Below are 27,358 nucleotides of genomic sequence, written 5' to 3' on the forward strand. Positions count from 1 at the left end.
GTCCGCTCCGCACGCCGGCCGCCGAAGGCGCTGCGCAGCGACAAGGTCGGAGCCCAGCCCCGCCGCCCGCGGACGGGCGGGCGGGCGGCGCCGGGGGGGGGGCGGAGTCTCAGAGAACTGGGCGGGACATCCTGGGGGTGGGGTGGGGCCTCTGAGACAGCAGCCGGCGAGGCCTCCCCGGGTGGGCGGGGCCTCAAGGAAAGTGGGAGGGACATCCTGGGCAGGGCGGGGCCTCGGGGGAGTGGAGCGAGGGGAGGCCTCAGAAAGGACAGGGCCGGGGCGGAGTCTCCAGAAGAGGGCGGGACCTCCGAGGAAAGGGGCGGGAAGAGCCCGCCCAGTGGAGGGCGGAGCCCCAGGGGAAGTGGGCGGGACCTCCTGAGGATGGGGACGGAACCTTCAGGATGGGGCGGAGCTTTCGGGGCAAGATGCTGGCGGACCCTCCTGGTGGAGGTGGAGTCTCAGGGGAAGTAGGCGGGCCGCCCGAGGTGGGTGGGACTTTAGAGGAAGTGGGCGGGTCACCCTGGGAGGCTGGAGTGGGCGGGTCCTCTGCCATGGGGTGGGGCTTCTGTGGCCAGGGGCTGTTCGGTGTCTCCTGGGCGGAACCTCCTGAGCTCACAGCTTCAGCACCTGCAGCAAACCCAGCTCCTACCTGGCTTCAGGTCCTGAGTGCTCGATGCTCTGCACTTGGACCAGGCCTCAGCGCATACTCAACAGAAGTACTCTTTGATGTTTGTTTTTTTTTTTCCTGCCAGCCCTGGGGGATAGGGTGGGGTTATGAGCCTCATTTCTTCACTTATCCATCCATAAGTCTTTGTCAAGCACCTACTGCATACATACCCTTTGCCATTCTCAGCATGTGAGAGCCGGGCATAGCTTTATGCCATCTGTAGTCCCAGATACTGGGAAGGGAATCATTTCAGGGGAGGAGCTCAGGGCCAGCCTGGGCAAAAAGACACTTTCTCCCTCCCTCTCCCCCCCCTCCCTTCCTCTCTCCCTCCCTCTTTGAGACAGGGTTTCTCTGTGTAGCTTTGGTGCCTGTCCTGGATCTCACTCTGTAGTCCAGGCTGGCCTCAAACTCACAGAGATCCGCCTGGCTCTGCCTCCTGAATGCTGGGATTAAAGGTGTGTGCCACCACCGCCTGGTAAGACCCTGTCTCTTAAGAAAAATAAGACATGTGAGACCCAACAGGACGCAGTCAAGATCTCTGCCCTTCTGGAGGCACAGTCTAGTGATGGAACCAGACAATACACGTGAGAAGTAGATTGTACATATTAGAAGGGAGCACATTCTGTGGAGAATAATAGTTTATGGGCAGTGCCGGGTAGTCTCATCAACTTCACACAAACTAGAGTCATCTGGGAACTTCAGTTGAGGAACTGCCTCCATCAGACTGGCCTCCTGATGTGGGTGGTCAGCCCACTGTGGGTTCTGGAGGCTGTAATAAAAACGGGCCGAGCAAACCATGGAGAGAGCGAGCCAGTAAGCAGCGCTCCTCCGTGCCTCTGCTTCCGTTCCTGCTTCCAGATTCCTGCCTTGAGTTCCTGCCCTGACTTCCCTTCACGATGGACTGTAGCTGTAAGCTGAAGTAATCCCTCCTTCTCAAGTAGCTTTTGGTCAGAGTGTTTTATGGTAGCAATAGAAACCCTAACTCGAACATGAACTATGCTCTGAGTGATTGCTGGGCAGTAGGAATATTGCGGTGTGAGAAACAGACAGAGCAGAGGAGGCAGGAAATCCACCAGAAAAATATGGAAGAACATGACAGGTAGCTTTAAGTGCAATAAAGAAACCAGGGCTCATGTTGCTCAGTGGCAGGGTACTTACTTAGTTAACACGCATGAGGCCCCAGGTTCCTGCACTAGCATTGCAAAAACAAAATAAAATAAAACCCAGTGATGGGGTTGCATTGGCTCAGGACAACCTTAACAGGGAAGGCCTCTAGGAAAAGAGAAAGATAAGGAGTAAGTAAGCCATGAGAGAATGGGAGTGTATTCTAGGATCTGGGGATTGCAAGTTCAGTAGATCTGAGTAGGATCTAGTCTGGCCATTCCAGGAATAGAAAGGGTCCGTGTGGTTTGATTTGTGGGATCTAAGTGGGCAGTGAGCTTAGGGTCCAAAGAGATCTTCCCACATCCACCCGTTCTCACGCAGAGACCTCAACTGCTTTCTGAAATGAAAATGACTTCTGCTGGTCTCATGGGACAGTCTCCTGGGAGGGGGATTGGGAATTCAAATTTTAAAGTTGCTGTTATCTTTGTTTTGCTTTGTTTTTTGTTTGTGTGGTTTGGTTTTTTGATTGTTTGTTTTTGTTTGGTCCAGTAGAAATTCCTTCTACTGGTAGATTCATGGAAAGGAGCTAAGATCCAGTTGACAAACAGCTACAATTGCAAGGTGTTGGAGATGCCTGTCCACAGGGAACTGGACCGATAATTAGACAGTCATCCATCAGCAGAACACTAGGAACAGGGAGGAAACACGCATGTGCAGAATTTCTGGTTCCACTACCCGCATCCAGTGAGTGAAGATCAGCAACTGTCTGCTTGTGTTAAAAGCAAAGGCGAGCAGATATTTGTTCTTGAAGAGAGTGTCTTGCATGGATGGTTCTAAATGCTTGAGTGACCCAGCCAGGTCCACTTCCTGTTCACTGTGTGACCCCAGGGAAATGACTCTGAGCCCGTTTTTTATATCGGAGAGAAAGTGTGCTAGGCACGGCAGTACTGTGCGAGAAGTACTGAGTACCGTGGGCCAGGTACTGCAGGACTGTGTGAGAAGTACTTAGCACCGTGGGCTAGGCTCTGCAGGACTGTGTGAGAAGTACTGAGTACCGTGGGCTAGGTACTGCAGGACTGTGTGAGAAGTACTTAGCACCGTGGGCTAGGCACTGCAGTACTGTGTGAGAAGTACTGAGCACCGTGGGCTAGACACTGCAGTACTGTGCGAGAAGTACTGAGTACCGATGGGCTAGGCACTGCAGTACTGTGTGAGAAGTACTGAGTACCGTGGGCTAGGTACTTCAGGACTGTGAGAGTCCGATGTGGCAAGGCCTGCCAGGACCAGCTCCTACATGTTGTATAGCAGTTTCCTCCAGTTTAAGAATTCCCATCAAATGGAGAAGCAAGACACAGGGTGGCACACTCCATCCGGCAGGGAAGCCTGTTAAGCTCAGGACGGAAACAACTCAAAATTGCTAAGGAAGTTCCTAAAACTGATCAGATACACTAAGCCCTGCCCTCCCCAAGAGAATATCAGCTGTAAAGACTAAAGTGACTCTTAGACCTTCAGATACCTAGAAGGGCTGAGACCCGCTGAGCTGCGTGCAAAGGACACTCCAACCTGCGGGACTGCCTGCAGGCTGTCGGGGAGCTCAAGCTTTTGTGAGCTGTCACCCATGCTTGGGGGGGCAGGGCTTAAATGATGCAGCTGGTGCTTCTGTCATTTGAGCCATTTCTGTCCCCGGAAGGAACCCCAATAAAACTCACTGCTTCCCCACGTCGGACCTTGGTGGTTCCTGCACTTTGGTTTCCTGTCTGGAGTGAGCAGACCATTTGAGTAGACATTACGTCACATCTCCCCAGGAATAGTGTCACGCAGCAGTGGCACACAGTAAACACTACCGGGAGCAGGGCTGAATCACTCTCAGGAGAGTGGGATGGCTCTGGACCTTGATGCACCTAATCATACCGAAAAAACCTCAGCAAGAACTGTGGGGGCCATGGAGATGTCTCAGAGGCTGCTTTCCAAGCTGGGGGCCGAGTTCAGTCCTTGGGACTCGCGGTGGTGGGAAAATGGACTGCAGCAAGTTGTCATCTGACCGACACACACACTCTACCACACACACACACACACACACACACACACACAGCACACACGCACACACGCACACACGCACACACGCACACACATACACAGGAAAACACACACAAAATAAATAAGTAAAAATGCAATAAAAAGAATTTGCAAAAATGATGGTAGGAAGCTGGGCTGTGGTGGCTCAGGTCTTTAACCCAGCACAAAGGCAGATCTCTGTGAGTTTGAGGCCAGCCTGGTCTGCAGAGTGAGTTCCAGCACAGGCTCCAAAGCTACACAGGGAAACTCTGTCTTGAAAAACAACAACAACAAATGCTAGATTTTACTTTCCTGAGCCCATTCCTCTGTTGGAAAGCGACCACAGTGCTTCTTTCTCCACAACCCCCTTTTAAAAAAGATGTTTTATTTTATGTGTGTAAGGGTTTTTCCTGCATTCATATCTGTTCACCACTTGTGTGCAGGTACCCAGGGAGACCAGGAAAAGGCATCAGATCCCCGGGAAGTGGAGCTACAGATGGTTGTGAGCTGCCATGTGGGTGCAGGGAACAGAGCCTTGCTCCTTTGGAAGAACAGCCAGTGCTTTTAGCCACCAAGGACCCATGTTTCCTCTTTAAGTAGCGACTTTATTGAGATACACTTCATGCACAATAGCATTCACTCATTTACAGGGAAATTCAGTGAGGTTTTCTTTTTGACCTTTCAGGTCAGCCCAGCTGTGCTGTGAGTCACGCCGTGTGTATCTTCTGTGGCCTCTTTTTCTCTTGTTCAGTCGCCACGTCTGCACAGACATCTCCAGCTGTTTGGTTTGTTTGTTTTTTTGAGAAGTGTGGCCCTGGCTGTCTTGGAACTCACTCTGTAGACCAGGCTGGCCTTGAACTCACAAAGAACCACCTGCCTCTGTCTCCTGAGTGTTGGGATCAAAGGTGTGCGCCACCACCGCCCGGCCCTGTCTTCTCTCAATTCTTATTCCTTCCTCTTTTGACTTAAAATATTTGTGTGTGTGTGTGTGTGTGTGTGAGAGAGAGAGAGAGAGAGAGAGAGAGAGAGAGACAGAGAGATACAGAGACACACACAGAGAGAGAGAGAGAGAGAGAGAGAGAGAGAGACAGAGAGAGACAGAGACAGAGACGTGTACCCAAGCACAGTGCCCAAGGAGGCCAGAAGAGAGCATGAAGTCTCCTGAGCTGAAGTTACAGGTGGTTGTGAGCGGCCCAATGTGGGAGCTGGGAACAAAACCCGGATCTTCTGCGAGAGCAGTCAGTGCTCTTAACTTCGGAGCCATCCCTCCAGCTCCAGCTCTTTCCTTTTTAATTTTACAGTGTTTTGCCTGCATGTGTATCTGTGCACCATGTGCAGCAGGCCCCATGTCTGCCAAGGTCAGAAAGGGGCATTGGATCCCCCGGAAGTGGAGTTACAGATGGCTGTGAGCCGCCATGTGTGTGATGGGAAGCAAACCTGGGTCCTGTGGAAGAGCAGCCAGTGCTCTCAACTGTTGGGCCATCTCTCCAGGCCCATTGGTTTACTACTTAATCTTAACTTTCCATAACCTTAACAATGGCTGGAATCTGTGGATCATCACAGGGTCCCACTTTCCCCACCCCGAGTTTTCTTTTCAAAGTCTATTTAATACTTAATCTTTATCATCACCTACCCTGGTTATCCTTCCCACTCCTAATCTTATTAATTAAAATCACAGAGTATTCCACACTGTCCTTGGTTATGTATCCTCCAAAAGTTATTGAGGTCAAAGAGGCCTCTGTGATTAATTGACGACGGTGACATTTGCTTAGTGGAAAACCAAACAGCTGTGGCTGCTCTCTGAGTTAATATCCTACCCAGGGAATAAAATAAAGCTTACACCCGGCACCCGGAGCTCCTGGAGTGAGTAATTATTTTCTGAACCACATACACAACACTGTCACATTCAAGTCCCTCTTGAACGCAGCAAACACTTCAACAGATAGAATATAGCTTATGAAAAAGTAAAGAAACCAAATATATATATATATATATATATATATATATATATATATAAAATAAAGCAAGCAATGAAATGATACTGTTTGTGTAAATCCTAACACAGTAACATAAGAAACAGGAAACGTGGCTGGATTGCACTGACTGCTCTTCCAGAGGTCCCGAGTTCAATTCCCAGCAACCACAGGGTAGCTCACAACCATCTGTAATGAGATCTGGCGCCCTCTTCTGTCCTGCAGGGACACATGCAGGCAGAACACTGTATACATAATAAATAAATAAATCTTTTTTTAAAAAAAAAAAAAAAAAGGAAAAAGAAACAGGAAACACCAAGACAATATAACTCCTCCCCCCAAAAATTAATCCTAGAACGATGACATCTAGGGAGAGTGAGTTAGATGAAATCCCAGAGAGAGCGAGCTCAAAATAGTGACAGAGATCTCCAAGGATAAGACAAGCAACTGAATGAAATGAAGTAGGCAGTGGATGAAGTGAAAGAGGAACGAAGAGAAAGAAATGCTAGAAATAGGAAATGCTGGGGGAGAAAAACTATGTGGGGAGTCTCAGCAACAGGGTCAACGAGAAGAGAGAGTATCTGAACCTGAAGACAGTGGAGGAAATGGAACAATCCAACAGGACAAAACCCAAACAGTGATAAGGGAACAGTGGGGATTTAAGATGTACGTGACCCTCTGCAAAGACTAAATGTATGGGTTGTAGGCACAGAAGGAGAATCTCTTTTTTCCAAGACAGGGTTTCTCTGTGTACCTTTGTGCCTTTCCTGGAACTCACTCTGTAGCCCAGGCTGGCCTCGAACTCACAGAGATCCGCCTGCCTCTGCCTCCCCAGTGCTGGGATTAAAGGCATGTGCCACCACTTCCCGGCCTAGAATCTTGTTCAAAAGACACAGAAAACATTGTCAAAATAATCATCACAGTTTCCCAGAGTTTAGGAAAATCTCCCAGGGATGGATGCCAAGCAGACGGGACCAGAGAAGAACCTGCCCTTCTACTGTAATAAAGCACCACACGCACAGAACCAAGAAAATACATTGAAAGCATGAAGTGAGAAACATCAGGTCGCATGGTAAAGGCCGGCCATCAGATTGGTCCTCTGAAACTTCAAAAGTCTGAAGGGTTTGGAATGATATATTTCAAGTTCTGAAAGATAACAGTGGCAAAACCGTCTGCCATTATGGAAGGAAAAGAAAACTTTCCGTGGTAAAAAATAAACTAAAGGACCTAATGCCACTAAGCCAGTTCTGCAGGTGATACTCGAAGGAATCTTCAGAATGAAAAGAAAAATCACTCAAAGCCATCTACAAGGCCCCAGGAAAGAAGAAACCATGACAGAATAATACTAAGCTGAAGAGGTAAAGATTCCCCACACAGACGCACACAACAAAATCAGCCAACACACTTTCCACTAATAACCCTGAATATTAATGGTCTCAATTCCCCAGTTAAGAGATATGGACTAGGAGACTGGATCAAAAAGCAGGAGCTGCCGGGCGGTGGTGGCGCACGCCTTTCATCCCAGCACTCGGGAGGCAGAGCCAGGAGGATCTCTGTGAGTTTGAGGCCAGCCTGGGCTACAGAGCGAGATCCAGGACAGGCACCAAAACTACACAGAGAAACCCTGTCTCAACAAACAACAAACAAACAAACAAACAAAGCAGGAGTCATCCATTTGCTTCTCAAAGAAACACACCTCCCCAGGACGTGAGGTACTACCTTCCGGGGAGCGGATGGAAAAGGCGCTCCAAGCAACGGTCCTAGGAAGCAAGCGGGTGTTACCAACACTAACCAAACTATGCTGAGGTTGCCTGTCACCCAGTCAGAAGGACTGTGGCTGGGAAAACAAGTCACAACCAATGCTGGCATGGTTCTGGGGACAGGGGACAGACACCCAGACACTGTTTCTGGGAGTGTAAATTGGTGTAGCCACTAAGGAAGTCAGTGTGGAGGTTTCTCCAAAAAAAAAAAAAAAATCTAAAAATAGGTGCCATAGGACCCGCTTACACCAGTCCTAGACATATACACAAAGGACTCCATAGCCTCCCACAGAGACACCTTCATAGTCCCATTCATTGCTGCTGTAGTCACGGTGGTAAGGAAATCAGTCTAGATGTCCATCAGCTGGGGACTGGATAACGACAATGTGATACATGCTGCACAGTGATGTTTTAGCCAGCTCTAAGAGTACAATGATGGAACTCTCGGGAAAACAGAGAGAAATGGGAAGTGTTCTAGCGAGTGACGTCACCGAGGCCCGGAGAGACAAATATTGCATGTTCTCTCTCTTACACGGATCCCGGCTTTGAGTATGCAGATTTGTGTGTTTGATTCGGGGTGTTTATAGAGGTCAGGAAGCGAGAAAGGACCCATGAGGGTGGGGGTGGGACAGAGGTCTTAAGGGATGAAGGGACAGCAGGATGTGCCTTGTATGAAGCAGAATGCTGTAGGTTAAAGGTTCAAGTGGGAAAGGGGACGGGGCATGAGTGAGAGGAGGAACTTCACAAACATGATTAAGGCTGTATGGAAACCCTATGGAAACCCAGGACTCCATAAGCCGATTTAAAGAGAGAGAATTTGAGCAGAGGTTGCCTGTGAGAGCAAACAATGCTCCCTCAAAGAACTTTTCTTTCTTTCTTTCTTTCTTTCTTTCTTTCTTTCTTTCTTTCTTTCTTTCTTTCTTTCTTTCTTTTTTTTTTTTCTTTCTTTCTTTTTTTTTTTTTTTTTTTTTCCTTCCTTCCTTCCTTCCTTCTTTCTTTCTCTCTCTCTCTCTTTCTTTCTTCTTTTTCTTCCTTCCTTCCTTTCTTTTTTTTTCTTCTGGTTTTTCAAGACAGGGTTTCTCTGTGTAACCCCCCCAGGCTGCCCTGGAGCTCACTCTGTAGACCAGGCTGTCCTGGAGCTCACTCTGTAGACCAGGCTGTCCTGGAGCTCGCTCTGTAGCCCAGGCTCTCCTCAAACTCACAGAGATCCACCTGCCTCTGCCTCCTGAATGCTGGGATAAAAGGTGTGCACCGCCACCGCCTGACTGTTTTTTGTTTTTTTTAGTGAAAACCTCAGTGTCATGTCGTGGGTCTTCTCCCTATGAGTTATTGGTCAGGAAGTCCCAGACACCCTGAAAACAACACAGGATATTCCATTGATCTTGGTTGTCCACCAGGACTAAGTTATGAAAAGACCCTAACGCTAAAAACACAACACACTTTGGTTGCAGGCCAAAGACATCAAGCTGGAGCCGACCTGCAAACTTCCTCCCCGCAGGATCGTTTCCACAGAATGGGGAGGTGTGGCTAAGGGGGCCACAGTGGGCAGAAAAGCCATCAATGGTCTGATCATCTAGTGAACCCTGACCGCCACAATATCCCAATACCGCCACAATACTGCCACAGTACCAACCGGCCAGGCAAGATGCGCTCCCTGGCGCAATAGTGGATGGCTGTTGTGGGGATAACCAACGACTTTCTCCTTGAATCTGAGGCCAGATTCACGGAATTCACGCCTGGTTGTGTGTCTTAGTTAGGGTTTCTATTGCTGTGATGAAATGCCATGGCCAAAAGCAGATTGGGGAGGAGAGGGTTTATTTCCCTTACACACCAGGTAACAAACCCTCATCAAGGGAGGTTAGAGACAGGAACTCAAGCAGGGCAGGAGCCTGGCAGCAGAAACTGAGGCACGGGACATGGACAAGTGCTGCTTACTGGGTTATACCTTGTGATTTGCTCAGCCTGCTTTCTGATAGCACCCAGGACCACCTGCCCAGGGGTGGCCCCACCCACCATGTATCATGCCCTACCACATCAACCACTGATTAAGGAAATGCCCTCTAGGCCTGGCTACAGACCAATCCTATGGTGGCATTTCCTCAGCAGAGGCTCCCTCCTCTCAGATGACTTTAGCTTGTGTCAAGGTGACACAAAAACCAGCCAGCACATACTGTAGACCCACCCCAAAGCCCACAACCCAGGAAGCACAGGCCCTAGTGGGAGCCTACGTGGCATGTCAAACCGCCTTCTAAATATCTGCGCTTATAGACGAGGGCTGCTCCTGGCCTGGCCCAGAGAAGCTCCTCTCTGCAGTCGTCAGCAGAGACACATAACTGGTCCAAATGCTGAGAGTAAGAGACGGCGGAGTCCTAAACGGCACATCCTTATCGACTGCCTCACCAAGGCTCAGGAAGAGGGAGAAAGGAATGAACAGCAGGAGGGTAGGGAGGAACGAAGCGAGATGCTGTCTCCCGGCCAGGTCCTGGCCATTGCACTTACTGTAACTATGGTCACCAGCACAAGGGAGCGCTGGCCGGACTCAGTGGGTCACAAAGAAAGAAGATAGGACAGAAGGAAAGGAGGGGGACGTGCTGCAGTGTCCTGGGAGTAGACGATCAAGACACATTCCGCACACGTACAAATTATCAAAGAATAAATACCAAGGGCTGGGGAGATGGCTCACTGGTTAAGACCATGGGCTGCTCTTGCAGAGGACCTGGGTTTGGTGCCCAGCACCCACATGATGCCTCACAACTGTCTGTATCTCCAGTTCCAGGGGACTCACTACCTTCTTCTGGCCTCCATGGGCACTGCATGCACGTGGTACACAGACCTATATGTAGGCAAGACATTTGTACACATAAAATAAATAAATTAAAATGGGGATTTAATAAAGTTGCTATAAAGATTCCAGTCCCCAAGACATTGGGGTGTTGGCAGGAGAGCCAAGAGTTCAGGGGAACAGAACTGAGAGCCCAGAGATAAACCTACAGAGTCAGTACACACCGTTGAGAAGAGAACCAAGGCGAGACAGTGGCGTAAAAGTGATCTTGTCCACAATGGTGGGGCAGCAGCTGCCCATCCATTTGCACAAAGATGAATCTAGACACAGAACTTACGTCTTTCAAAGAACGGACTCAAGGGACATCATGTCAAGTGCTTGCTTCCAGAGCCTGATGACTCAGAATCCGTCAAGGTATAAAGAGAGCACCAGCTCTGCAAAGCTGTCCTTTGGCCTCCGTGTGTGGATGTGTGCACCCCCACAGTGATAATGAGACGGCTTGAGTGTCGTTCCCGGCACCCACATCTGGCAGCTCTCACCCACCTGCAGTTCCAGCTCCCCGTGGATCCAGTGCTTCTGGGCTCTGGGGGCACCTGCATGCATGTGCATGTGCCCATACCCAGACACACGTACAATTAAAGTATTGATGTGTGTGGTCACAGGAGACCCAGGCCAGTGCTTCCCAACTGTGCATAAGACTCAGAGCTTCCTGGGAAGCATTTTGCTGCTGTTCTCCTTAGTGACTGGCCCAGATTGGGGACAAGGGCATGGGGACACTGCATGGATGGGTAGTGCTAAGGGCACTCTAATGGGATAAATGTAACTTACTGACCCTGCAAACTATAAACCATGAAATGCAGTCAGGTGAAGCTGGCGGCAGCACCCTGGAGAGCCGGGCACCCTGGAAGGCAGTGGCAGAAAGGGCGATAATTAACTTGGAGATGAGTACACAGGTCCCTTTCTGGATGGCAGGGGCTTCCGGAGCAATCGAGACAAGCGTGAAACTTTAAACAGCTTGTTGGCAGGCTGGTTCGGGGTCAGGGAGCCAGTCCTGGCAGAGGAAGTGGGTCCTTCCAGTCCTGTTCTTTGGACCAAGAGGCAGAGGCTGGGCTCCCTGTGGCCTAGTGACCTCCCGTCTGAAGGGAGGTAGGCTGTTGGGAGACTGGGCTGTCCCTCTAGGAACAACACGCGAGTGTCGGACTTCTATATCGACCACATGCAAGCTGTGTGACCTTGGATGGGCCAGTCCAACTGACACCCCCCACCCCCCCTACCCCCGCCACTCACTTTCCTGTGTCATGAGTGGAAATTGTAAAGGCTAAATTGCACATAGATAACATTGAAACTGTTAGCCATGGCTCCTTTGGTCATGTTCAGGTGCATATGCACATGTGTGCCTCTCTCTCTCTCTTCTCTCTCTCTCTCTCTCTCTCTGTGTGTGTGTGTGTGTGTGTGTGTGTGTGTGTGTGTGGGTCACAGGTCAACCTGTGGATTGTGACCCCTTTAGAGGGTCAAATGCCTTTCCCAAGGGCTCACCTAAGACCACCAGAAAACACAGATATTTACATTACAATTCATAACAGTATCAAAATCACAGTTATGAAGTGGCAATGAAAATCATGTTATGGTTGGGCGGGGGTCACCACAGCATGAGGAACCGTATTAAAGGGTCGCAGCAGCGTCAGGAAGGTTGCAGGAGCGACGCAGCCATGCAGGACACCTCCGAAGCTTGGGGATGCAGAGTCCGCCCTACCTTCTGAGACCCTTGCAGGACAACAGTTCTGCTTGATTCCCTCATTGAAGCTGGAACTCGTCAGTTCTTGACTTGTGAACTTCTGGCCACTAGAATCACGAGAGAACGTCTGCCGTTTTAAGCCAATCTGTTTATGGTCATTAGTTATGGCGGCCCAAGCACGGAGTTTGTCTGCCCCTCAACACGATGGCCCACACTCACATGCACGCCTTGCACACTCACACTAGGGAGAGTCTCACTGCTCCTGTGCAGCCAGTGTGCAAACCAGTCAAGCTGCCATAAGCTTTGCCCAGAGACCTAGGGCCATCTATAGTTACCTATGGCTCCAGAGAGGCGTGAGGATTTTGGTAGCTGGAGTCTTGGATCTCCAAAGGTGCTGATGATCATAGCTGGAGAGGAAGGGCAGCCTCCAAGTCACAGGCTGTGAAGGCTACCCTCTCCTCCTGGGGTCCAGAGCTTCTGTAACAGTCACAGGCAGGCCAGGGCTGAGCTTGCCTGGATCGTGCGGTGTGGGATGTGGATGTGTGTGTGGGCAAATGCCTACGTGTGTGAGTGTATGTGAGAGCACTGTCATCAGTGGGAGATGCTTCTGGATGTGGAGTGTGCCAGTGAGTAAGTGTGAACAGGTTAATGGTAGTGTGAGGATGTGGCTGGCTGCACAAGGGTGCACCAGTGTGTTCGTGTGTTCATGCACGCTGGCATCTCGTATGTGACCAAGCAGCGGAAAGAGAATTCGCCACGAGGTTCCCCCACGCAGAGACCCCTGTGGTGGGAGAGCCGAGGGCACTCCCAGGACACACTCCTGGGTTCAGATCCCATATCGCTCCTGACTGGATGCGTGGGCCGGACACTGGCAGGCTGGTCCCTAACGTGATGTTTGTTCTAGGGGTTGGAGTTGAGAAGCTGGGTGACGGGGTAAGGGCTTTGCCCCTCTCATGCCGATTCCAAGCTGAGAGAGGGTTCAGGAAGGGTTCGCTGAAGCTGGAGCTCATCCGTTCTTGATTTTTTGAGCGTCTGGCCGCTTCTCAAATTCTGAACTTCTGGAGAGGGTTCACTGACCCGTTCCAGGCGGCTTCCTTCTTTTTTAGGCACCTCGGTTACCCCTGAACGAGGTGTGGCTCTGCAGACCTCGTCTGGGGTGCCCGCTGTGCGTGCAGCGGAGACATCAACACCCATGCGTGAACTTGACCGGGGCGCGGGGCGTGCCCGCCACAGACCGCGCCCACTTCCCCGCCCACACTGCTCGCTACCGGAGAGTCGCGGGATGGGACACGGAACGGGGCGTTTGCGTGGAGACCCTGGGGTGGGGACGAGACAGACACGAGGAGGGCAGGGACCAGCGGCGAATGCCAACCCCGAGCTCAGCCGCACAGACGGCGCCGCGGTCCTACCTCGGAATCCCTAACGGTCCTGAGCGCTGCGTCAGGCGGCTCCGCAGGAGACAAGGCAGCGATTAAACAAAGGTTCTGAGTCTCGCACTGCGTGCGTCCGGCTCCTCCCTCTGTAAAGCGGGGCCACTCGTCCGGACCCTGTGCCGGGGACACTCACCCCAGCCTCGCCCGGGGAAGCATCGTTCTAAACCCCGGTCCTGCCCCGTCTTCGTTCCTCTCTGTAGTTGGAAATTTACCGCGGCCCCTTGATGGGCAGCGCCACGCCCCCGCGGGCCGCACCCGGAAGGGCCGCTCCGGAAGCTGGCGCGGCCGCTTCACCATGGCGACGGCCGCTCCGCGGCGCTTCTGCCGCTGCGCCTGCTTCTGCTCTCAGAACCTGTACGTGGCGCGCTACGGGCTGCACCTGCGCTTCCGGGACGAGCCGCAGCTGCGCCGTGACTACGGCTCGGTGAGCGGGGTCGGGGGTGCGGGGTGCGGGGAGGGCAGCGAATGCAGGAGGGTCCGGACACCAGGCCTGGCTTTTGGCCTCTCGCTGCAGCGTGGCCGCTCCCTAGCAAGCTGGGCACGCGCGTGCGGAGTGCGTGGGACCAGAGTTTTCACAGACGTCTCGATGATCGCCTCTCCGTGACGGGGGTGGCGGCCGCGGGGGCGCGGAGATGTTGAGTGTCCGGGTCCCAGAGTCCTGCTCACTGGCCTCTCCGCTCGCAGCTCCTGCGCAGCCGCGGCTGCCTCACTGCCGAGGACTTCCAGCAACTCTTGGAGGAGGTAACGCGCCCCCCCCCCAGCCCTTCCTCTAGGAGTCCTTGACTCCGAAGGACTTCTTAGCGCTCTCTCCCCGGTTCCTGTTTGCCCTTACTCCCACTCCGTAGACCCCGGCCCAGGAGAGGGATTGAGAAGGACCAGGTTGTCCACAGGTCTCAACAGTGGAGTGGGGTAGCCGGGGCCACCACCTGCCCTTTTTAGCTGTCCGTTGACACCCGCAGTGAACCCTGGCAGGTTCAGAAGTATAGGGAGAGTCGCCTTCCAGCCTGGGCCCCACTTTGGTCTTCCCGGGCCCCTGGAGGTGGGTGGCCCCGATTGACTTCTGACCGCCTTGGCCGCTCCAGCTTGAGCAGGAGGTGGGGCGCCGCCGCAGGCTGGGCCAGGAGTCAGCTGCCAGAAAAGCCCTCATTGCCAGCTCCTACCACCCGGCGAGGCCTGCCATCTACAAGTCACTGCAGGTACTAGGCCGGCCTGGGAGCTCGGAGGCTGGCTGAGAAGGAGGCTGCCCTCGGTGGGGCAACGGGGTGGGGTAACTTTCCACCGCTGCCCCCTGTGTTCTGTCCCAGGATGCGGCTCTGGCCCCCGAGTTTGTGGCTGCAGCTGAATATAGTGCATCCCCGGATGCTGACCTTGAGGGCCTTCTCCAGCGGCTGGAGATAGTGTCAGGTGAGGTCTTTCGACCCCATCACCAGCCAGCACTGGGCGGGGAGTGGGGGTGGGGGGGGGGGGGGGGGGGGGGGTGGCTGAGATACTTGGGGGAGGTGGGTGTTTTGCGTCTGTCTCTTCCCAGGAGCTGGGAAGGCCAGTGGACCAGTCTGCCAGGGCATCTCATTTATTCGTTAATTCATCCATTCACTCATTCATTCATGCATCCATTCACTCATTCATTTATTCATTCATGCATCTATTCACTCCTTCATTCATTGACCATCCACCTAGGATCGGGGCAGTATGTCACTGTCCCCACTGTCCAGAGGGAACAGGCTGGAGGCAGGAGAATGACCAGCCGGCTCACGAGGAGGTTGAATGGGCGCCCCGTGGCCCACTATCTCCCCCTCCTTCTGCAGAGGAGAAGCGTATCTACCGGGTGCCAGTATTCTCGGTGGAGTTCTGCCAGGCCCTGCTGGAGGAGCTGGAGCATTTCGAGCAGTCGGACATGCCCAAGGGAAGGCCCAACACCATGAACAACTATGGGGTGGGTGAGGCCTTGCCTGTGTACCCAGGGAGTGAGGGCAGCTAGGGTGCCTCGGTCAGGCAGGCGACCCGCCCTGCTCTGAACCCAAAGACCAGCCTGAAAGCAAACAGCTCTTGCTCTTAGCAACGCCTCTGGTGAAGGGTTGTGGGGATGCAGGGTGAGGCTCCCCAGGTCTCCCTGCTGACTCCTGGGGATCCTCCTTAGGTGCTGATGCACGAGCTAGGCCTAGACGAGCCTCTGGTGACACCGCTGCGGGAACGCTTCCTGCAGCCGCTGCTGGCCCTGCTGTACCCCGAGTGTGGCGGGGGCCAGCTGGATAGCCACCGTGCCTTTGTGGTTAAGTATGCGCTGGGCCAGGACCTGGAGCTGGGCTGCCACTACGACAACGCTGAGCTCACCCTCAATGTGGCTCTGGGCAAGGCCTTCACAGGGGGTGCCCTGTACTTTGGGGGCCTCTTCCAGGTGAGTGAGCCCCACCATGGCTGGCCCCGGGCAGTCATGAGGACTTCAGCCTGAACCCTACCATCTGCAGGCACCCACAGCCCTGATGGAGCCCCTGGAAGTGGACCATGTGGTGGGCCAGGGCATCCTGCACCGTGGTGGCCAGCTGCACGGGGCGCGACCCCTGGGTACTGGAGAGCGCTGGAACCTTGTCGTCTGGCTCCGGGCCTCTGCTGTTCGCAACCGCCTCTGTCCTATGTGCTGCCAGAAGCCAGAGCTGGTGGATGATGAGGGCTTCGGTGATGGCTTCACCCGGGAGGAGCCTGCTGTGGTAGATGTTTGTGCGCTGACTTGAGCCTGGTACACCCAGAGGTGTTGGTGCCATGGCCGCAGGAAGCTGCCATCTTGGGCGGGGAGAGCAGAAATAAACTCTGCAGCCATGACATTCATTGGATCATAGGGACATCCTGACTTCCGGGTCACTCTTTGGACAGATGTGCTGTCTTAGGGCAGAGCTGCTGAAAGACAAGCCTAGTTTGACATGAAGTACTGAGGGTCGAGGGCGGAGCAGGCCCAGGAAGGGAAGGAGCCCCAGAAGGATGTGGTTTCCAAAGATGTCCAGCCTCAGCCTGACCCCTGGGGAGCTCTGACTGGGCTGGGGCAGTGGGGGAGCTCAGTCAGTGGCTCCTCGGATAGGTTCCCAGGGATTTAAGTGGAGTTCATTGGTCTGGGGAGTGGAGATTCAGACTTTCTGGGTTCAAGCCTCTGTTCTGGCACTCCCAGCTGTGAGGCTCTGGGCTCGCTTGTGCCTGGGCGTTTGTGCCAGCCCAGCGCGTTGACATTTATAAAGCACTTTACAACAGCCCTCTGTTTCCTATCGTTATTTAAGAGCTCGCAACTGGTGGTTCTGAGGCCGGATGAGGGGCGCACATAGCTGTGCACTGTTGGGGTTATGCACTCCTGGGGACTTACGTTGTAACTCTAGGTACTCAGGGAAAGTGGTAAGATACAGAAACACCTGCCTCCATTCTCACTGCAAATGATGGAGCAGAGTCTCAGCTGCACACCCACACCCGAAGGCCAGGGACTCATTCCTTAATCCCTGATGGGCAGCGACTTCCACCACTGAGCGATGTTGAAAACACCAGTCATCTTCAGTCCGTCTGAGCTCTCAGTCTGGTGGAATGGACGGACCGGCAGAATAATCAGGGAAAACAGCAGGAGGGTGGCTTTCGGCTGGCCCAGGACCACGATCTCCCACCCACACAGAGGCGCAAGGCCAATCCCTTCTTTTTGTTGGAAGTGGGCGTGTCAGAAGCGGAACCCAGGGACCGGAACTAAAGGCAGCAATGGACTCAAACTACACCCGGACGGACTTCCAGGCCGGACCCACCCCGGAAGTGGACCGGAAAAGTCCAACTGGAGGCTGTTTTCTCACGCAGAGGCATGCTGGAGACTGGTGGTTGACGTGGGAACCGGGCGCCCTCGAGACCCATCTCGGGGCAGCCGGGCCGCCCTCCTGCAGTTGAGGAAAGCTGAGGAGTTCCCCCGCGGCGCAGAGTCCAGTGCGCAGGCGTGTGGGCGGGGGGGGGGCGGGGGCTTAAAGGGACTGCGGTGCGGAGTCGGAGGAGCTGGGGTCGCCGGGAGCGCGGCTCTCGGGCGGGAATGGGTACTCGGTGCCCCGTGGGCCAGGCCCCGTTGGCACTGAGCTTGGATCTACTCTGCGGACGCGCCCAAGAGCGGCTGCAGGTTAAACGCGTCTCTTCCGGTCTCTAGCCTGCTTTGCTATGGCTCACGTTGGCTCTCGCAAGCGCTCGAGGAGTCGCAGTCGGTCCCGGGGTCGGCGGGGGTCAGAGAAGCGAAGTAAGAAGAGTAATAAGGAGGCCTCGAGGAACTGCTCAGCCTCCAAATCCCAAGGTCACAAGGCCAGCAGCGCCTCCGGTGCTGAGGGTGAGGACCGTAGGGACGGGGCGTCTGCACTGCGGGAGGCTTGCCTCTGTCGGGCCCGCCCCCAGGGAGGGAGGGATTCGGGGTAGAGACTGGACCGGGTCCCTGGGATGGGGAAGAGGCTCGGCTGAGTGGAGGGTGGGCCTTATTCATGCTTTAATGCGCTGGGCCTTTGAGGTCGGGCCTGGGGTGGCCAGGCACACAGTGACTTCTAGAACTCCAAAGAAGGTTCCGAATGTGCTGCTCTTGGAGAGCCGGTTGGGAGGGAGGGTCCTCCCGAGTAGAGGCCTGAGCCTGCCCCAGGCCAGAGCAGGGGACAGAGGCCTTACCTTCTCCCTGCATCACAGAGAGAAGCAAACACAAGGCTCGGAGGACAGCGAGATCCAGCTCTTCCTCCTCCTCTTCCAGTTCTTCCAGCTCTGCATCATCCTCATCCTCCAGTGATGGCCGGAAGAAGCGAGGGAAGCCCAAGGATAGGAAGAGGAAGAGGAAGAAGAAACGGAAGAAGAAGCTGAAGAGGAAGGACAAGGAGAAGGCAGTGGCCGTGCACCCGGCGGAAGCTCTGCCGGGCCCCTCACTGGATCAGTGGCACAGATCAGCTGGGGAAGACAACGATGGCCCAGGTACCATGTGGGCCAGCATGCGGCGGGGCGAGGGTGCTCTCCCCAGGTCTGACACCCCCCTCCATATTCCCTTCCAGTCCTGACTGATGAGCAGAAGTCTCGGATCCAGGCCATGAAGCCCATGACGAAGGAGGAGTGGGATGCCCGGCAGAGTGTCATTCGCAAGGTGGTGGACCCCGAGACAGGACGCACAAGGTGCGGAGCAGCAGGCACAGCCAGCTAGGCCTGCCCTCAGCACAGTCGGGAGGTGGGGACCTGCAGCCACTTCTGTCAGCCAGGATGGGGAAAGGGTCACTTGTGATGGGACATCCCAGCCGTTATCCCCTGTGCCCCTTGGACTAGTGGCGGGACTGGAAGGGCCTTGCGGCTTTTCAAATGGTGGCTGTGACAAAGGAGCGTCCATCTGGACTGTCTCCAGAGTGGGGATTGGGAGCAGGCTCCCCCTGCTCGAGATGGGCGGGCTTGACCTGGGGTCCCTTTCCTTGGGTGGTTTTGGTTCTCTTGTGTGGCGTGCGAGTCCCAGACTCTTTCTTGCTGAGCTGATGCCCTCTGACCCCCTAGGCTTATTAAGGGAGATGGTGAGGTTTTAGAGGAAATCGTAACCAAAGAACGACACAGAGAGATCAACAAGGTTGGTGTCACCTCTCTGCCCATGCTGTGCCCACACTGTGTCTACACTTAGTATCTCATGCTTCTATCCTGTTTTCTTCCTCAGCAAGCCACCCGAGGGGACGGCCTAGCCTTCCAGATGCGAGCAGGCCTGCTTCCCTGAGGGCCCTGGTCTCCCAGGTCTGTGAACTACTGTTGGTGGCTTGGAGACAGACGGGTCCCGTTGTCTTTTCTTCTGTGGTTGGCCTCTGGCCCAGGCCAGCATCCTCTTGGGTGCGGTGGGTGACCTCCTAAGCACCAGACTGGAAGAGTGTCGATATTAAACGATCTCGGTCAGAGTGCCTGTCTTGTTGTCTTCTATGCTGAGGGATAGAACTATTACCATATGACTTCTAGAGAGATGTGCTCATTGGGGAAAGCAGGCATGTCCTCTGGTGGTAGTGAGCACAAACTACCCAGTTGACTCAACCAGGACCGGACCTGACCCTACCTGTCTGAGTCAAACTCAGCCTTGGTCCTGAGGTTGCGCTCTCAGGCCATTACCTGTGTCCTGCTGCCCAGGAGCCTGGCCAGGCAGGAGGCCCAGCTCTGTTTGTTGGCTGTGTCCCCCCGGGGAGCAGAGGCCAGCAAAACCACCCTCACCAGGTCTGCTCATGAGAAGGGCGGTCAGTTCCCAGGTGTGTGCTAACGTCACAGTGGTTAGTGGCGTGTGTCGCCGCAGTGGGTGTCTCGCCTCACCCATACCGGGATGCCTGTGGTGCTGCCGCAGTAACGAGACCAGAAGGAAGCCTCTTGCTTCTTTAATTGGTGTAACAGACGGTGACACGGTACACAGAGAGCACACTCAGGCCGGACGATGCGGGGACAGCATGGGTGGGGTCGGGACAGGGTTCACACATTGGCCAGAGAAACAGATAGTACGAGGACACACGGGAGGGGCCGAGATGTGAAGGTGTAATGGGGCAGGGTGGTGGGCAGCTCACACAGAACCAGAAGGGGGTGGGGGTGTTCTTTGCTGAATCCTTCTTTAGAAATGGAGGAGAAGGCAGGTGGTTGGTGCGGGGTGGCATTGAGACTCAGTCCTGGGGACTGTGGGTGGGGAGGGAGTGACTAAGGCTTCTATTCTGACAGGCCTGGGGTGGGTGGCAGGCGACAAGGTCTGCCTCACCCTTTGGTTACGAATGGCCAGGCCTGAGCCCTGCAGCTCAGCACCTGACACTGTAAACATTTTTTTGGTATTTTTAAGGGACTTTGACCTTCCTCTCTTAGTTTCTGTAAAAGTGGGGCTTCCTCAAGAGAATGAGCCAAAGGAGATCTTACGGGAAGCAGAAAGCAGACTTGAGCGAGTTTTGGGGGGAAGGCTGCCCGGCTCACCATCTATGGCTAAGGGCCCTGGGAGAGCCCCAGGGAACTATTGCTGTTGTCCTTGGCATGGCTGGCGGCTGGGCAGGCGGGGGCATTCAGAGCCGCGGGGGGCTGCCCGGGGGAGAGGCCAAGCCTGCCGACCCCAGGGCCTCCCTGGCCTTTATTGCAGGTGGCCTGAGGCTTCCAGGTGCTTCTCCCAATGGCTGAGGCAAGGCGGGGGGGCTGAGGGAGGAGGCACTGGCCACGGGGACCCCGGGTGGGGCAGTGATTGTCGGACCAGCATCCTTCGGGGTGGGGCAGACATTGCACTTTCTCTGTGACAGGTCCATGGAATCTTGGTCCATAAAGTAATCACTGCTTTATACACAACACCGGAAACCACAGAGCTACATCTTAGGGGAGGCCATGAAGCTCTCGCCTCTCAGACTTTTTTTTTTCTCTGCACAAAATAAATAGCTTTCTTCCTGTTTAGGCCCACCAAGGCAGGGGCATCACATGCCCTGTGGTGTAGGTGTCTATACAGCAAAGTCATGTCTCCTGTATACCTGCTCAGCCTAGCCACGTGGCCCTGAGTCTGAGTGCGGCTTGGCGGCTCCTCAGGCACAGAGCCCCGTCGCTGGACCGCTGGCCGGAGCTGGGCGGACTCAGCCAGTGCAAGGAAGAAGGGGCAGAATTGTGCTCAGTGCGGCGGGGAAGGCAGCCTCAGACCCAGCGTGCGGGACACCTGGCCTTGTCTGGGGAGAAATAAAATGGCTGTCTGCCCTTACGCTGACGAAGCAAGCCGTGGCTTCTTGGAGTAGACATTAAACGGAATGGCATTAAGAAATCCTAAGGCTCCACCCGCCCCAGAGTAGGAAGTCGGTGGAATTGTGGGTCAGGTGAGGCGAGAAGCCCACACCTTGCCGAGTGGACCAGGTGCAGGGCCCACAGGCCAGACTGCGTGGGACCCTGTCACAGTGCTGGGTGTTCCTAATGGAGCAGGCTGCGCTGACATCGAGTTAAGAAAAGGAAGCAGCCGAGGATCGCCTGTTAAAAAAACCTTATAGAAACCAGATGGAGAAGTAGAAAGGCGTAGAAACGCGGTGGGCAGCAGCCATGGCGTGGGCCCAGCCCATGGCAGGCCGGGAGGTGGAGGTGGAGGTGGAGGCGGAGGCCGGCCTTCTGCAGCAGGCCCAGCTGCCCACGTGGGTCGCCAGGGGCCGCTGCACACTCTGCTCACCTCACACCTGTGCTGTGCTCAGGGCCCCGGGGGACGCCAGTCCTGGGACTGCACTGAGCTCTGGGTGGGGCGGGTGGACGGGTGGGCAGCAGTGTGGGGCTGCCGTGGGGCTGCCGCGGAGCGGGCAGGTGGCAGAAATTAAGATAGAGCCTTTCTCTCCTGCTTGCGTGAAGATTGGCCACACTGGAATATTCTGTGTGGCGACAGGCCCTGGATCAGCAGGTACTGGGTGTCATGCATGTCGACATGTCTGGAGCCAGAGGAGAGATGGTAACGGGTCTCCACTCTCAAAGACCAGTGCGAAACCAGTGAGGTTGGACAGTTGAGAACCGGAGTCAACAAGAAAGCAGGCTGGACCCCCGCTGGAGCTGCTACCAAATGGGAAGGGGTGCCAGTGGACAAGGAGGTGGCAAGCTGGGCTTAGACCCACGCCTGGCACCAGGAGGCTGAGAGATCAACACAGGGCAAGACGTCCAGGAATGCCTCTCGGGCTGGACTAGGTGGCCCATCCTGGTTCCTCTTCTATCATGGGCTGGACATCCTGCCAGCACCCATGACCAGCTGGGCTCCTCGGAGCCTAGGGCATGAGGCAAGGCTGGGGGGACTGTGTTGGCATGGCCATGTCTTCCAGGGGCCCTGGGACAAGCTCTCAGGCCATGTCTGTGCTTGTCCCCAGCCACCTACGTGTGCCCAGGCCAGGCCTCCCAGTGGGGCCGGTGCCCTGGCCTAGCACCATGGAGACCACAGCGCCTCCTGACGGTGTCCTACTTGGGTCCTGCGGCTGCCCCTGGTTCCAGCCGGCCTGTCATGGCCCGGCCCCAGCAGCTGGCCGCCACACTCATGCTGCGCTGGCCCCGCTGCTCACTGTCCATCTGGTTCTGTGTCCGATCGAGCCGATGGCTGGGCCCGCTGGGCTGGGCTGAGATGGTGCGGAGCAGGTGGTTCCGGGAGCGCAGGAAGTCTCCCTGGCCAGGTAGGCCAAAGCTGCCCTTGCGCAGGGCCATGCGCGTGGCCGTGTTTCGGGCTGGACGTGCCCGATGATTGTACTTGAGCTGGGCCAGGTGGGCGGCATAGCCATCCGTGATGAACTGCAGGGGGGGGGGGTGATGGGTGGGTTGTTAGGCGGCCTGGGGCGCCCTACTCTGCCCGGGGGCGCCCTTCAGGGTGCCCCGCTCACCTGGCATTGCTGCTGCAGCTTCTTGGTGGGCCGGCCGACGATGTAGATGTGCATGGGAGACAGGCTGATGGAGCTGTAGACGGCCACGTCCTTCGTGGAGCCGTAGGCCGCATGCGCGCGCAGGTGCAGCTGTGGATGAGACGACCATGGGCACCGGCCAGGCCCCCTCGCCCTCCCCTCCTCCTTTACCCCGCCCTCCCGGGCCCCACCTCAGAGATGAGCAGCTTCAGGAAGTTCGCCTTGTGCCGCAGCGGGTCGTGCACCAGGCCATCGCAGAAGGACACCACGCCGTGAGGGAAGTTGTGCTGGGCCAGCCACGCCACCACCCGCTGCTTCTGCATGTCGGGCCGGCCAGTAACGTAGATGATGAGGTAGCCCAGGTCCTGCCAGTGTCTGCGGAGGCAAGGGGCAGGCGTGGCTTCTCGCGGCTGCTCGCCTCCCTCCCTCCCTCCCTCCCTCTCTCCTGCCCAGCTAGAGCTAATCTGGGCCACGGCAGAGCGTGCATCTTCATCAGCCGGGCCTCTGGTACCCACTGCCCTGATGGTAATCCCAGAGACTCCTAAGGCCGAGGCAGGGGGATGGCAAGATCAAGGCAGCCTGGGCAGTGTAGTGAGACCCTAGCTCAAAAGTGGAAAGAGGGTTGGATGTCGCTCGTGGTAGAGTGCTTATACTTGTCCTGTATGAGTGACGGTCCAGTGCTTAGCACCACACAGAGAAAGAAGGACACAGAGCTCGGCCAGGGCTCCAACAGTGGTGACGAGGGGCAGGTGTCCTAGGTACTCCCACAGGGGGCACCCCTGGAACTGGCCCGGCATCGGGTGTGCCAGCGGCTTGAGGACACGCCAGACCGTGGTGGCACCGGCCCGGGTCCTGAGGCTGCGCTGTGTGCCGTCCCCTCCCCGACTCGGCCTGCGGCCCACCCGCCTTCTGAGTCACACCCGGGCCCCTAGGGGCCACTCACCGCACCACGTCCACCGCCCCGGCGCGCACCTTGGGGTCACTGCCCATGATGGACACACTGGCGGCAAAGGAGCCATCGATACTGAAGACCACAAACTCCGTGCCCTTGGGCAGCACGGTGATGTAGCTGTCGGCAAATGTGTGGTCTCCCCTGGCCGCCGGGGACAGCCCATCAGAACCAGCCAGAGTGCCCCACCCCCCCCCCACCCCCGCCCTCCCACCCCCACCAGAGGCACATACCTGACCACCATCTTGACGGGGTAGACGCCCACCCCCAGGCGGTGTGTCTCTGGAATGGTGTAGGAGACCCGCCCACTGCTGTTGGTCACCAGGGTGTCCAGGTACAGCCACTCACCTGAGGGTGGCTGCATCATGATGTGCACATCCACCTGGAAGCCGGGCAGGCTGGTTACAAGCTGCCATGGCCTGGCCTCAGTCCCTGCACCCTGGCCGGGAGGATGGAGCTGCTGCCCAGGCACGGTGTCCTCACCTTCTCCCCAGTCAGGGTGACCATGTCCAAGGGCCCGTACATGAACCGGCCCGTCACGATCTGTGGGCCGTCCTCATTGGCAACTGCATCATTGATCCGGTGGTTGGCTGTCACGTTCTGGGGGGAGGGGGCGAGGTGAGGTGAGGAGGGGAACGGAGAGCGGCCAAGGGTCTTCTGGGCTCAGCTAACACCTGTGTGGGCGGGTCTGAGAGTGGAGCTTGGGTTCTAGGCGGCCCATGCTGCGGCCCGGCCAACGGCCAGGAGGAGAGGGAGCCGACCTTGCTCCGCTTTCTTCCTCCCAGCTCCTTCCTCGCCCCTGCTCATCAGATGGAGGCTCACAGCAATGTGCTGTCGCTTCGGGCTGCCCAGGACGGACCGGGGTGACGAGGGTGGGGCCCGGGCCCCCGGGGACCCTCACCCGCAGCTTCACGTGGGTCCTCTTGCGCTGCCACTTCTCCCTGGGCTGCGAAGGCGTGAACACCGACACCTCCTTGCCGTCCAGCTCCAGGATGCTGGAGCTGTCGTGACGCATGACCTGGGGGACAGAGGCGGGCCGGGGGGCAGGCTCAGGCCGGGGGGCAGAGGCGGGCCGGGAGGCAGGCTCAGGCCGTGGGGCAGGCTCAGGCCGGGGGGCAGGCTCAGGCCGTGGGGCAGGCTCAGGCCGGGGGGCAGGCTCAGGCCGTGGGGCAGGCTCAGGCCGGGGGCAGGCTCAGGCTGGGGGACAGAGGCGGGCTGTGGGGCAGGCTCAGGCTGGGGGACAGAGGTGGCCGTGGGGCAGGCTCAGGCTGGGGGGCAGGCTCAGGCCGGGGGGCAGGCTCAGGCTGGGGGACAGAGGCGGGCTGTGGGGCAGGCTCAGGCTGGGGGACAGAGGCGGGCCGGGGGCAGGCTCAGGCTGGGGGGGCTGCTCTGGAGAAGGCCCAGCATCTCCAGGAGCGGGCAATGGGCATCTGCCAGGGTCTGTAGGGCTCTAATATTGTCTGTGACTCCTGACCCCAGCCGGTTCCCATCCTGGCTGAGAATGAGCATGCGTCCCACCCCGCACTCCGTGGGCGCCAGTCCCCCCCCCCCCCAAGGCCCAGTAGGTACCTGTCTCAGCAGAAAGGAGACTACGTCGGTGGACTCCCAGTAGCTGGCGTGGAAGAGGTGGGGCAGGGCCACTGTGGGGAAGGCCGTGAGGGCATCGGGGCAGTACAGGGCGTAGTCGATCCGCTTCTGGCCCCACCACTTGGCGGCGACTGCCGGGAGGAAGCCGGGAGGAAGGGTTGGGATTGAACCGCCGGCCTCCGGGACAGAGACCCAGTGGGTCACTGGCACTCAGGCCCGTTCATCTCCGCCTAGCCCTCCCTCCAGGTGCAGTCAGAGCAGCGTTTCTCCCCAGGCCAGTGACGGCAAGCGGTGTGCGCAGGAAGTGCCCACGGGCAGCCTTGTGCCAGAGTACGGAGCCCTGGGGCAGAGCTGAGGGGCACGGGGATTTCTGGAGCAGTTGGTGACCGAGAAGAGCCCCCACCCTGGACCCTGCCCAGGCCCTGTCCTGCATTCTTAACTGCTCCCAGGCTTGGTCATGTGACAGGAGGCACAGAGAGACCTTGGTTTGGCAATTCTGCAACCTCCAGGCAAGGCTCACTGTCTTCCCAGTGTCTTGCCTGCGGCCGAGCGGGAAGGGTGAGTGGTGAGGCCCAGGGCCTTGCAGGGAGAGGGACCCGAGGGTCCTCCCTCAAGTGAGAAATGACATGGGGCATGCCGGGCCGGGTGGGTGCACTCAGGTACCCATCTGGTGGTGCCCGCTTTATGAGGCCTAGCTCTCTGAGAGACAGGACCTGAGAGACAGGACCCCAGGTAGCTCCAGCCCTGCATCCTCCCCAGCCAAGGCTGTGTCCCCTGTGAGCCTCAGCGGGAGCTGGCAGACGGGCCTAGCAGCGAGCTGGTGAGACATGCTTGGCAACAGTGAGTGGCCTTGGGTTAGAGGGGAGAGATCTACGGTTGGGGTACCTTCTCCGATGTCCAAGTCAGGGAGGCAGGGGAACCTCTCCAGGTTGGGGCTCACCTGCCTCGCCCTGGCACGGGGACCCTGGGTGGTAGGGGATGGGGGGGGCAGGGCGAGCAAGGATAGGCGCCTGACGCTGGGGGTGTGGCTGAGCGACGAGGAACCCTCTGAGAAGCAAGAACAGGGGGATGGTTCAGCCACAGGCACACACCAGGGCCCCCGACATTGGTCCGGAGCAGAGAGGATTTGAGGAGAGAGCCAGGGCCCACCACGGGAAGACCCTTAGGAAAGCTGGAGCCTCCGAACACCCCAGCAGCCCCAGCCTCGGCCCAGCTGCTCCGGCCACAGCCTCTAAAGCCTCACCTCCGCCCTCCCAGTGAGGTCCCCGCAGGCTGGCCCTGCTGACCAGCCACCGGGTGGAAGCACCCTGGCCCTGCAGGGGCTCGGCGCCCACTTCCGCCCTCTCCTCGGGGATGGCACTCACTCTGGGCAATGCCGGATGCTGTGCAGTTCTCGGCCATGCCGGACACCTGGCTGGCAATGCTGATCTCACTGGCTCTGCGGAAACCACGGCTGGTAGGGGCGGTGCCAGGCGACGAGGGGGCGGCGTGCTCTTGGAAGACTGTGTTGTGGGTCTGGAGTGCATCCGCTGTGGGGGGGGGGCAGGGACAAAGGCCCAGGTAAGAGAAGCGCTGCCTGACCCTAGGTCTCCCAGCAATGGGAGGGAGAGGCCAGCTTGCCAGTCCGGCGTGCACCAGGCTGCAGCTGGTTTAGGGCCTTGAGAGCCAAGGGTCTGAGCTGAGGCAGGGAGGGGGAGGGCTGGGTAGAGAAGGGTGGACAGATGGACACAGACATGGGGGAGGGAGGCAGGCATGGGTTCCTGCCCTCCTTGGCCACTTCCTCCCCATATCTGGCTCTACAGTTGCCCTCTTGGGCCAGCCTGGACTAGCCCACAGGTTATCAGCATTACTTTGGGCAGGGGCCTTGGGCAACTTCCCAGGGGTGCTGTGTGTGGGCTGAGGACTGAGAAGGCGGCAGACCCCAGAGTGGCCCTCACACACAGGCTAGGGCCCAGGTTGCAGGCAGGACAGAACAGGGCCC

At 56.7% G+C, this 27,358-nt stretch overlaps 3 protein-coding genes across 14 annotated transcripts in view; 2 read left to right on the top strand and 1 right to left on the bottom strand.

Annotated features, from left to right (window-relative positions):
- The first annotated feature begins 13,317 nt into the window (after nucleotides 1–13,317).
- On the top strand, nucleotides 13,318–16,745 carry Ogfod2 (2-oxoglutarate and iron dependent oxygenase domain containing 2). The gene is made up of 7 exons (XM_028885823.2): nucleotides 13,318–13,933; nucleotides 14,194–14,250; nucleotides 14,592–14,705; nucleotides 14,814–14,913; nucleotides 15,315–15,442; nucleotides 15,647–15,904; nucleotides 15,975–16,745. Exons 1-7 carry the CDS (start codon nucleotides 13,805–13,807, stop codon nucleotides 16,236–16,238), a joined length of 1,050 nt encoding a protein of 349 aa, XP_028741656.1. The 5' UTR covers nucleotides 13,318–13,804; the 3' UTR covers nucleotides 16,239–16,745.
- A 501-nt stretch (nucleotides 16,746–17,246) lies between these two features.
- On the top strand, nucleotides 17,247–19,401 carry Arl6ip4 (ADP ribosylation factor like GTPase 6 interacting protein 4). 3 transcript variants are annotated; one of them, XM_028885820.2, is made up of 6 exons: nucleotides 17,247–17,448; nucleotides 17,660–17,833; nucleotides 18,178–18,453; nucleotides 18,531–18,648; nucleotides 19,015–19,084; nucleotides 19,169–19,401. In XM_028885820.2, the coding sequence occupies exons 2-6, from the start codon at nucleotides 17,671–17,673 to the stop codon at nucleotides 19,223–19,225; spliced, it is 684 nt and encodes a 227-aa protein (XP_028741653.1). In that variant the 5' UTR covers nucleotides 17,247–17,448; nucleotides 17,660–17,670; the 3' UTR covers nucleotides 19,226–19,401. The 3 variants fall into 3 exon arrangements, with proteins under 3 accessions (XP_028741653.1, XP_028741654.1, XP_037054632.1); XM_028885821.2 differs by having other exon boundaries at nucleotides 17,330–17,413; XM_037198737.1 differs by having other exon boundaries at nucleotides 17,364–17,456.
- A 445-nt stretch (nucleotides 19,402–19,846) lies between these two features.
- Nucleotides 19,847–27,358, bottom strand: part of Pitpnm2 (phosphatidylinositol transfer protein membrane associated 2) — a 133,557-nt gene continuing 126,045 nt past the window's right edge. For 8 of the 10 annotated variants that reach the window (XM_028885817.2, XM_028885809.2, XM_028885812.2 and 5 more), the window contains 10 exons: nucleotides 26,742–26,906; nucleotides 26,263–26,424; nucleotides 25,360–25,508; nucleotides 24,692–24,808; nucleotides 24,274–24,390; nucleotides 24,024–24,172; nucleotides 23,785–23,934; nucleotides 23,033–23,216; nucleotides 22,824–22,952; nucleotides 19,847–22,734 (listed from right to left, as the gene is read on the bottom strand). In XM_028885817.2, the coding sequence (XP_028741650.1) occupies nucleotides 22,411–22,734; nucleotides 22,824–22,952; nucleotides 23,033–23,216; nucleotides 23,785–23,934; nucleotides 24,024–24,172; nucleotides 24,274–24,390; nucleotides 24,692–24,808; nucleotides 25,360–25,508; nucleotides 26,263–26,424; nucleotides 26,742–26,906 (1,646 nt within the window). In that variant the 3' untranslated portion in view covers nucleotides 19,847–22,410. The remainder of the gene's footprint in view (nucleotides 22,735–22,823; nucleotides 22,953–23,032; nucleotides 23,217–23,784; nucleotides 23,935–24,023; nucleotides 24,173–24,273; nucleotides 24,391–24,691; nucleotides 24,809–25,359; nucleotides 25,509–26,262; nucleotides 26,425–26,741; nucleotides 26,907–27,358) is intronic. The other 2 variants (XM_028885818.2, XM_028885819.2) reach the window with 1 other exon arrangement.

The sequence above is a fragment of the Peromyscus leucopus genome, chromosome 23 (assembly GCF_004664715.2).
Source record: "Peromyscus leucopus breed LL Stock chromosome 23, UCI_PerLeu_2.1, whole genome shotgun sequence".
Taxonomy (NCBI): Eukaryota; Metazoa; Chordata; class Mammalia; order Rodentia; family Cricetidae; genus Peromyscus; species Peromyscus leucopus.